Source organism: Diplotaxodon limnothrissa, linkage group LG5 (assembly GCF_057381915.1).
Source record: "Diplotaxodon limnothrissa isolate DT_005_m linkage group LG5, D_limnothrissa_male_GT1.1, whole genome shotgun sequence".
Taxonomy (NCBI): domain Eukaryota; kingdom Metazoa; phylum Chordata; class Actinopteri; order Cichliformes; family Cichlidae; genus Diplotaxodon; species Diplotaxodon limnothrissa.
In genome coordinates this window covers 12,566,631-12,576,452 of record NC_140600.1, presented here as the reverse complement: position 1 = coordinate 12,576,452, position 9,822 = coordinate 12,566,631, and the positions used below count along the sequence as shown (strand labels likewise).

General features: G+C 38.6%; 1 protein-coding gene across 1 annotated transcript; it reads right to left on the bottom strand.

The window, feature by feature from the left end:
- Positions 1–451: 451 nt before the first annotated feature.
- uba3 (ubiquitin-like modifier activating enzyme 3) lies at positions 452–8,025 on the bottom strand. The gene is made up of 17 exons (XM_085353872.1): positions 8,006–8,025; positions 6,692–6,812; positions 6,513–6,593; positions 6,310–6,392; positions 6,139–6,219; positions 5,878–5,921; positions 2,855–2,919; positions 2,552–2,707; positions 2,339–2,441; positions 2,084–2,197; positions 1,750–1,803; positions 1,582–1,618; positions 1,400–1,481; positions 1,210–1,310; positions 1,016–1,079; positions 846–900; positions 452–750 (listed from the first exon to the last, which is right to left on the bottom strand). Exons 1-17 carry the CDS (start codon positions 8,023–8,025, stop codon positions 662–664), a joined length of 1,350 nt encoding a protein of 449 aa, XP_085209998.1. The 3' UTR covers positions 452–661.
- Positions 8,026–9,822: the final 1,797 nt, after the last annotated feature.

The window sequence follows — 9,822 nt, the reverse complement described above, 5'->3', positions numbered from 1 at the left end:
AAAAAAAAAGATTTTTATTTAATAGATTAATAGTTCATTTACAAATATTTGTTTATAATTATTCTTTTCATTTTCCTTTTAAGTTATCAAACAAGAGTCAAATTTAATGTCTAAATGAATAGAAGATATTAAAATGAATGTATAAAATGTATTTCCTCAGGAACATAGATGTGTGAATTACTGCATAATTAATTAATAAATCACAAAAAACCCCACTTGTCTTTCCTCTTCCTGCCACACATTAAGTGCACACAAACTTAATAAAACAAACAAAAAAAAGATTTTATTCCAGTTCACACATCATCATTGTCGATGTGTTTTACCACTTCCGTGGCTAAACATCTAAAAAATGAGTTGAAATAAATAAATATTCATTTGTAAAACAAGTACAAAGTAATCTTAAAACAATAACCCTTGCATCTGTCATTGCACAGAACATGCTATAGGCTCCAGCAAAATATTAATGCAGAAATCTGACATCAATTATTCACCAAAACATAACCAAGTTTGAACTAAGATTTGGCTTTTCAGTGGAAAATGTTAACTTTAGTCAATACTTGTACTGGAACAGTTAAATAGGTTATAATGGTTGACATTTTGACTGAATAAGCAGTAAACTGTTGTAGCTTTTAGATGAGTTGCAGAGGTGCTTGATTCTGTCTCATGAGGTAAAGCAGAGTTTGAACAACACAGTCTGAGGTGTGGTGACATCAGCTACAGCCAGCTCTTGTCCGTCAGCCAGCCCCAGCTCTGGAAAACATGTTCATAACATAAGTGAGTCAGCACATTCACAGTGAACTCATCTGACCAATGTGGAAACATTCTCAGTAAATAAACCAACACACCCTTCAGGGTTTTGGCCAGATTAGGCCGCGTCCTCTGTTCAATGGAAGCAACCGACTGTAAAACAAAATACTTCAGCTACAACCAAAACTTGAACTTCTCCAGAAAACACCTCAAATTGCTCAAAGATTGAACTAGAATACAAAACTGTACTAAATGGGAGGTTAATTACCTGTAAATATAAAGTCTTATTCTTTCCATCCATCGTTGTTGTTATGGCAGGTGATTTCATTTGTCTGAAAAAAATCCATTGTATTTGGTTGTTGGAAGCATTGCAACATAAAGTAAATTGAATATAGCTGGTAGTGTGATACAAACAAGGTGGGAACTAATATTAGGACATCACAGTAAGTGAGGTAAACGTACATGGAGGTGCTCTCGGTCAGGTAGTCCAACACCTCCTGGAGTTTGGAAGATGGCGAAAAGTGTAGGTCCGAAGGTACTTGGCTGCAAGCTGAACAGTTTTCCTGTAATAAGAGTAATAACCACAAACATGCACGCATTATCCAAACAGGCAAGTCTGTCATGAACTAACAGATGCGAGTCAGACACAAACCTTCCTTTCGGCTTCAAAGGTGTAGGTGTACAGGCCGTCAACATCATTGAAGACCATGTAATTATTCAGAGGTAAATATGCACTGCATGCAAAAAGGTAATAGCAATGTTATTAGAAACTGTGAAATATGCATTCAGTTTTTAAACACATTTTGACATGTGGCAAACAACCTGCAAACTCACCTTGATGCTATTTTGAAAACCTCAGTTGCACAAGCAGCTGCATCGAATAAAGCAGAGAAAAAACGAATGCTATTTACAGAGCACTACGAGTGAATGATTAACTTTTATAATCGTTCATAGAGGAATCAGGTCCACAGGTCTTACATTTATTCAGTGTTAGCTACTTACCAGCAATGGCAGCATTTGTGGATGCTACAGCAGGGATTATCCTCTTAACAACCCCTGAAACATTTAAAGCCAATTAGTTTTTTATATCTCTAATCATGAAAGAAAACAAAGAGGAAAATGCAGTTTGGGCAAAAGAAAGAAAAGCTGTACAAAGCATCTGATCTGAATGAACTTTAGGGAGTGTTTTAATGTTTTACTGACACAAAATAAGATAAGAGTTTGAAAGCACCATCAACTTGCTGTGTTTTATATTACTTGGCTCATCTTCCACAGGAGTAGCTAGAAAAGTAACAGTCACCTCATGGCCACAGAAATGCTATTTATGCAAGCTCACCCTGTGTTAGTCTATACGTGACTCCTGTTATGCTGAACTCTGCTGCCCTCTCCAGAGATTTCTGGTACACCCACTGGATGTGTTCTGGGTCATCTCCATCCAGAGACACGTCATCTAATCCACATCAAAACAAACAAAAAATAATAATAAAATAAACAAAAATTGAAACATACTTTCTGTTCAAATGTTTGACTACCTCATAATTGTAATTATTATTGAAAAAAAATATACCGGTAATATGGTGTGACTTCCTACCTCCAAAGGGCATCTCTTTTGGCCATAGTAATATTCGCACGTACTCAATGCAATGTTCTGGCAGACGAGGCATTGAGGCTATTGTACACATGGGGAAGTTGATCTACAGACACAGATTGGGTTTAGCACTGAAAAACTGACTGGGATCTGGTTCTGAAAGATAATTAACTCATGGCTATGACCATTATTTTAGACAAACATCTGCTACCTTACCTGGGGAGGGTAAAGCTCAAGGGTGCAGTCAATGCAGGCTGTCATGCCAGGGAAAATGACTCTGGCATTGCCTTTAAAGCCTTCAGTCCCACCATCAATCAGAGGGATGATGGATGATGGATCTAAGACACCATCTTCATACACCAGCAAAGATAGCTACAAAAAAAACAGAAACACGGAGTTTACATTTAGAATATGTTCCTTTTAGCTAGCATTATCTTACAGATAGAAATCCAGTCATTTTTCAACTGTGCAAAGCTAAACAGATCATGTTAAAGATCACAATAAAGAGATTTAACTTACCAGCATACCATTCATCCACCTCCTCGCCACAATAGAGTCCAATCCACACACAATTATATGGAATTCTAGGTAAAGATAGAAAGAGGGACAAAGTCAAATCCAATTTTCTATGTTTTCTAATCTAATTGGTTTTTTTAATTCAAATTTTGTGAAGAAAATGTCAAAAAAGTGGAGGTATCAAAAAGTGGTGTATCAAGTTTATGGATTCTATAGAGTTCTGTGAAAAACTAACTACTCTGCACTACCCGACTCACTGGACCATCTACAATTTGCATACCGCCACAACAGGTCCACTGATGATGCCATAGCCCTGACACTACATACTGCCCTCTCACACCTGGAGAAGAGAGACACGTATGTGAGAATGCTGTTTGTAGATTACAGCTCAGCATTCAACACCATCGTTCCCTCGAAGCTGGACAGGAAACTGCAGGATCTAGGACTGAGCAGCTCCCTCTGCAACTGGATCCTTAACTTCCTGTCTGACAGACGCCAAGTGGTCAGACTGGGCATTTCACCTCATCCCCCATCACACTGGTGCTCCACAGGGGTGTGTACTGAGCCCTCTCCTGTACTCACTCTACACCTACGACTGCACGGCCACTAGCAACTCCAACATCATTGTGAAGTTTGCAGACGACACTACAGTGGTGGGTCTTATCACCAAAGGTAATGAGACGGCCTACAGGGAGGAGGTCAGTGCCCTGACCCACTGGTGTCAAGACAACCATCTCACCCTCAACGTCACAAAGACAAAGGAGTTGATAGTGGACTTCCAGAGGTGCAGCGAAGTACACCACCCCCATCACCGGCGCTGCTGTGGAGAGAGTGAGCAGCTTCCGCTTCCTTGGCGTACACCTGGCTGAGGATCTTACGTGGTCAGTACACATAAACAAAACAGTGAAGAAGGCGCAGCAGCGCCTCTTCTTTCTCAGGAGACCGAAAAGATTCGGCATGAGCCCCCGCATCCTCAGGACCTTCTATCACTGTGCCACTGAGAGCATCCTCACTGGATGCATCACCACCTGGTATGGCAACAGCACCGCTTACAACCGCAAAGCTCTCCAGAGAGTAGTGCGGTGCTCTGAACGGATAATTGGAGGTGAGCTTCCCTCCCTCCAAGACATCTACAGGAAGCGGTGCCTGAGGAAAGCGGGGAGGATCATCAAGGACTCCAGTCACCCCAGCCATAAACTGTTCAGACTACTTCCATCAGGAAGGAGGTTCTGCAGCATCCGGTCCCGTACCAGCAGACTGAGAGACAGCTTTTTCCACCAGGCCATCAGACTGCTGAACATTTCATAGACACCTCACCTTCACTACTGGAACTTCAACATTATGCACTCCATACTGTACATTAATGCCACTTGTTTTGCACAATATCCAACTACCAACCTCTGTATATTTTATACATTTTATTTTATCGTTTACTCTATTTAATTTTTAAAATATGTATACACACACACACACACACACACACACACACACACACACACACATATATACACAAGTAGATATACATATTAGTATACACATTCAGTAATATGCATACACTCTTATATTGTACATATATAAGATACATGATAAGTAGTCAATAGTTTTGTTGTGTGTGTCAGAACAATGAGGCGACTGCTGAATGTTACAGGTGTTACAGGAGTGATACATCTCCTGTTGTCAGGCCTGCAGGTATCAGGCTGTTGTTCTCCTTTATCTCATAGTGGGCAGAAATAATTTTTTGGAGTGGCACAAATAATTTGTGTGGCATCAAATTTGATGCAGAACAGCTGATTGTTCTGTAAATCAGCGGTCCCCAACCTTTTTCGCGCCACGGACCGGTTCATGCCCCACAATATTTTCACGGACCAGCCTTTAAAGCGTCGCGGATAAATACAACAAAATAAAAATAGTACCGGTACCGAAAAAAAGAAGATTTATTCATAACACATGTGAAAAGACCCAGGAAAACCGAGTTAACGATAAAAACGATAACAAAATAATGCTAAAAACCGATAAAAATCCTGAAAACCATACATTTCACACCTGAGCCTCAACTCTTGCGGCCCGGTCCAAACGACTCACGGACCGGTACCGGTCCGAGGCCCGGGGACCGCTGCTGTAAATACTTTGAAATGTTTATTTAAAAAAAAAAAAAAAAACACCCTGGCTGCAATTTTAGGTAAACAGCTGTAAAAAAAAACTTTGTTTGCAAAACTCAGTTACTTTTTTAAAGAAGTAACTATATAATTAATTGCGCAACATTGGTCATTATATACTGTATTCTACAGACAGAGTTACAGGACTCTCTCCCAGACCACAGACTCATACTCATAATACAAGTCAGAGCTTTATAAAAAAAAAAGAAAAAAAGAAAGAAGAAAGTTTTGTTTTCATAATTGGAGATCAAGTTATTTTTACTTCCAATAGTGTTAACATGCTGCACAGGTCATGAACAAGACTTTTTTTAATTTTTTCATTGTAAGTGGGCTAAAGAGGTTAATTAAAAGTAGTCTAACATAAATGCTGTAATTTGATTATTTTAATAAACCATGTAACTTGGATGGATCTGATGCTGGCGTGACCACAGTGCAGACGTCTAATGTTGCTCACAGTGGTCCAAGGGACCGCTCAGGGAGTTTGTGTGTTTGCTCAGACACATGAAAAATTAGAGGGAACATTGCTGTAGCCCTTGGGTTTTTAAGAATATCACAAAGGACTTTTATAGGATTTTGTGGGGTCCTGTGAAAACTTTCTTTTTCAAGTAACTATAGTTAACAAGTAAATTGCTAATGGCAAGTGAGATCATTAAGAAGCAGGTTTACATCACAGGAAAGTGGACATGTGAAGTATGTTTCTCTATTCTATTAAGGGGTGCAATGGCTTTTCATTTAGAGTAAGTTGCACACACTTAAAAAAATAAATTAAACTGCAGTGAGATATTTAATGTGAAACAAAATTAATCTCAAGTGAGCAAATCCATTCAGACATTACAAAAGCCAGTAATGGATTGCCCTGTTGATACTTACGTCTGTAGAATGTTTCATCTAAGTCTTGAATCTTTTTAAAATAGCTGCACAAAACATTTAGGAAAGGTTTGGGTTTTAACACAATATTCACTTCATATTGTTCGCATCACAGAAAAGTAGTATGGTGTCTTTGCATTCTTAAACTGTAATATCTGAACATTCTTCACATTTTGTCCACAATGACTGTACGTTAAAATTTTAGCCATGTGAACGTGATAAAGCATTTGAACTCTCAGAATAGATGCTCAATCAAAAGGATACGGGATTACACAGCATCCAGGCACACGGCTGTTTATAAAGTCAGCAGCAACATCCGCCTTGGGTCGACCTACATCTTTAGCTCTAGTGAAAATTACAGACACATGAAAATCAAAGATAAAACGTAACACAGTAAGGATCAGCCTTTACACAGAACTGACTGATTCTACTCACCTGAAGAGGAACTGTCGATTTAGGTTGGAAACATCAATGGTGTCCATGTCAACAACATGAATGTTGCGAAAGCCTGATAAGGCCTGAGCCACAAGATGAACAAAAAGATGAAAATTAAATACGAACTATTCACTGAAATTATAATTATACCATTTAAATGATAATAATAATAATAATAATAATGATAATAATAATAATAATACCAGGTTTTTTAGCAGCTCGCATCCCAAACCACCAGCACCAATGACCAAGATTTTGCAGGTTTCTAACATAAACTGCAAGGACTAAAATAGGAGAATACATTTCATATCAGAGATATCAAATATGCCACAGGACAGAAAAAATGACATATCTGTATCAGATTCCTCACTGCAAATATTACCTCTGTGCTGGGTTCAAAGTCAGGATGCATGAATGGACCTGATCTTTCCAAAAACTTCTTGATATGGTTCCAACGGTCATCCCAGTCAGAGGTGCTTCCAGTGTCTCCATCCACCAACATCCTAAGGATGACATTCATGTTTAGGATGCATTATCAACAGTATCTCTGACAAAAATGTTAAATAGTGCATGCATGGCAACATATGGCCCCATAACATAAAAATGTTTATCGCTACTTAAATTGTACAGCATGGAAAAGAACCAAATCCTATGCTCAATGTTGTGATTAATGTTAACAGGAAGAGCGCTATTTACAGCAGAAAATTAAATGACTTTTAAGAAACTAAGTAGGCATCATTACCTTATGTTTTAATGTCTACTCTACTCTACATCAACCTCGGTTCTCTCACATATGACTCTTTTAAAGCGGCTCTATTATGCAGTTTCATAGTTGTTGCAACAGCGGATGCTCACATTAAACATGGCCAAATCTTTGAGCCAAAAGCTTTCAGTTTCAAAAGCTTGTTTCTACTTATATGGTCATCTCAGGCACACAACTTTGGCCGTGACCACAAAAGCCCCACCGACCTCAAGTTAAAACTTTCTAGTTGTGAAGAGCAGCCAATCAGATGAAAGCTCCCTTAAAGGGCGCTAGCTGAAAGTGATTATAGGGCTTTGGACAGAATGCCTGGGCTACACCAAGGTCCAATATAAGATGAAAAAAATATGAACTTCTTGAAAAGAGTCCAAGATTAAAAAGAGTCAGCAAAGAGTTGGAAGTGAGCATAATTTGTCCCCTTTAAACATCTTAGTAAAACTGCCTGTCTCACGGGTGGGCGTTTCTGACCCACTGAATTTTGGGTAATATCTCTTGCCTGAATAGCTCCCAGCCTGCCGGCAGCTAAGCTAAGTGAATAGCTAACATGTCAACAGTGAGGAGGTACAACAGACCTCAAACTTCGCACAGAGATTAATAATACCACTACTAATTCACTATACAGACGTGTTAGTTATTCACTGTCAACTAGGCAGGATATTTCTGTCAACTAGCTACTCACAAGTTTCATTTACAACCAGCATTAGCTTAGCTCTTCGTCTAGCTAATGTTAACCTTCCTCCTAATGTTAACCTCAAACCTTGCGCCAGTTCTACCAATTGATCACTAACTTCTCAGTCAGCTCCACTACTCTCCTTCTTTTCTTCTCCCTAAAAAGAGAGAATAAAAGAAGGTTGATTCATGCTGTGCTTTCGCAGATTAAGGTGACTTGAAAGCATCTTTCGGGGTTTCTTGCTTGTTTCTTCGGCAGCTACTTACGGCTCGTCCGTCTCCGCCATCTTTGAGTAACTTCAAATGTCCAATTTAGCAGTAGTAAACAAGAAATCTGTCAGCCAACAATAGCGTTACTGTCGGATAAAAGTCTCTGTTGACAATGTTCTGGTTTACAGTTTTAGAATTAATGTGTCCCGCAGCTAGAGGCTGTAGAGCATATAATCTATATAAGATAAATTAGTTGTAATTTTATTATTTAGGTGGAATTTCAATATTCCCATTATCATGAAGGTTGCATTGTCAACAGTCGGTCATAAAGGCGGAAATTACATCGAAGTTCCAACAAATGGTAGCATTTACCTTACGGCTTTACAAGTCACCAGTTTTCAAGCGCAAACTTGTATTGCTGGGCAATACTGCACATTTTAGTATTGATCCAGTACCAAGTAAATCAAGGGCCAGTGTTTGCAATACCGCTGCTTAAGTAGAGCGGGTCGGGGGGCAGTGTGCCATGATTTATGAGATGAATTATTCATTTTCAAATTCTGAACACATTTTAATGACCATCAACCACTGTAATGTTTTTACTGTTCACAATAATTAGTAAATGTAACAAAACACACCTTTCAGCTTTTCAAGCTTTCATCATCTGTTGTTTACTTGTGCAATAGGCTATAAATAAAATAGATGTGACAGTCAACACAAAACGATTCAGACGTTTTTAATAGTGCATGTTTATATATTTTCACCCCCCTCCAAAAAAATTATTTGACATCATTCATTCATTTATAATACATACTGATAAAAACAAAGTATCGATCCTATCACCTAGCATCGATTTGAAACCAATGCCAGTACTGGTATCAATACTGTCCATATTGGTTCAATACAGTACCCTTACACCGTATACCTTACTGAAGTGGTCCTCAGTTCATCCTGATAAGTGTTGAAATTAAAACATCTGTGCTGAACACTATCATATTGTCAACTGGGCATGCAAGGAAACAAAAAAAAACTGTTAGCATTAAATGCTTATGGGTATTCCACAAATATGTCGTGAAATGTGACATTTCACGCAGGTTATTGCCTTTGCTTTGTAATACAGGGATTCTCAATCTTGTGTTGTGTCGTTCAGGCTATTTAAAATTTAAAAAATGTTTATGCTCTTGTGTTCACCAGAGTGAACAGAGACAAGAAACAAAACAAGAGAAAAGGAAGAAAATAATTGCCATGCATGGTCTTGGTAAAGGCTGCAATTTCTTCTGCTAACATCTGATCTCTGTATGACATTGAAGTTTATGGGACCATATTTAAACTCCTTAGATGTGGCTGTAGCCTATTTGACACAGGAAAAAAATACAACAAAAACTTCAAAACATACACTACTTGACCTCCAAGATCAAAACACCCTGACTGTACTGTGCGCCCCTTTCTGAATACAACAGGAAAAGCCCACTTTTGAAAGGGAGACATTACAAAAGCTCTACTTTTCTATAATCCTTACTGAGCAGCTGCTTTTCAAACAGAAGAAACAAAAAGTAAGTGTCATCATGTTCACAGGAGAGAATTAAGCTTTTAAGGAGCATCACGCCCTGCCCTCTGTGATCTATGAGGCGGCTCAGTTGTCTTATGGGGATGCTTTGCTGTGTGTGCCATAGGGCACCTTGCAGGATAAAATCAGGAGATTATTGAGACACATATAGGGAGAAACATACAGCTAGAGGGCTCTATCGCTTAACAGGATAATGATTTAAAGCTTTTATAACACTGGACCACAGTGAAGTATCCAGTATGAATCTTTTTTTCATTCATTTATAAAACAAGTTATTTTTGTTAGTGCCAAATGATTAAAGAAGTATATT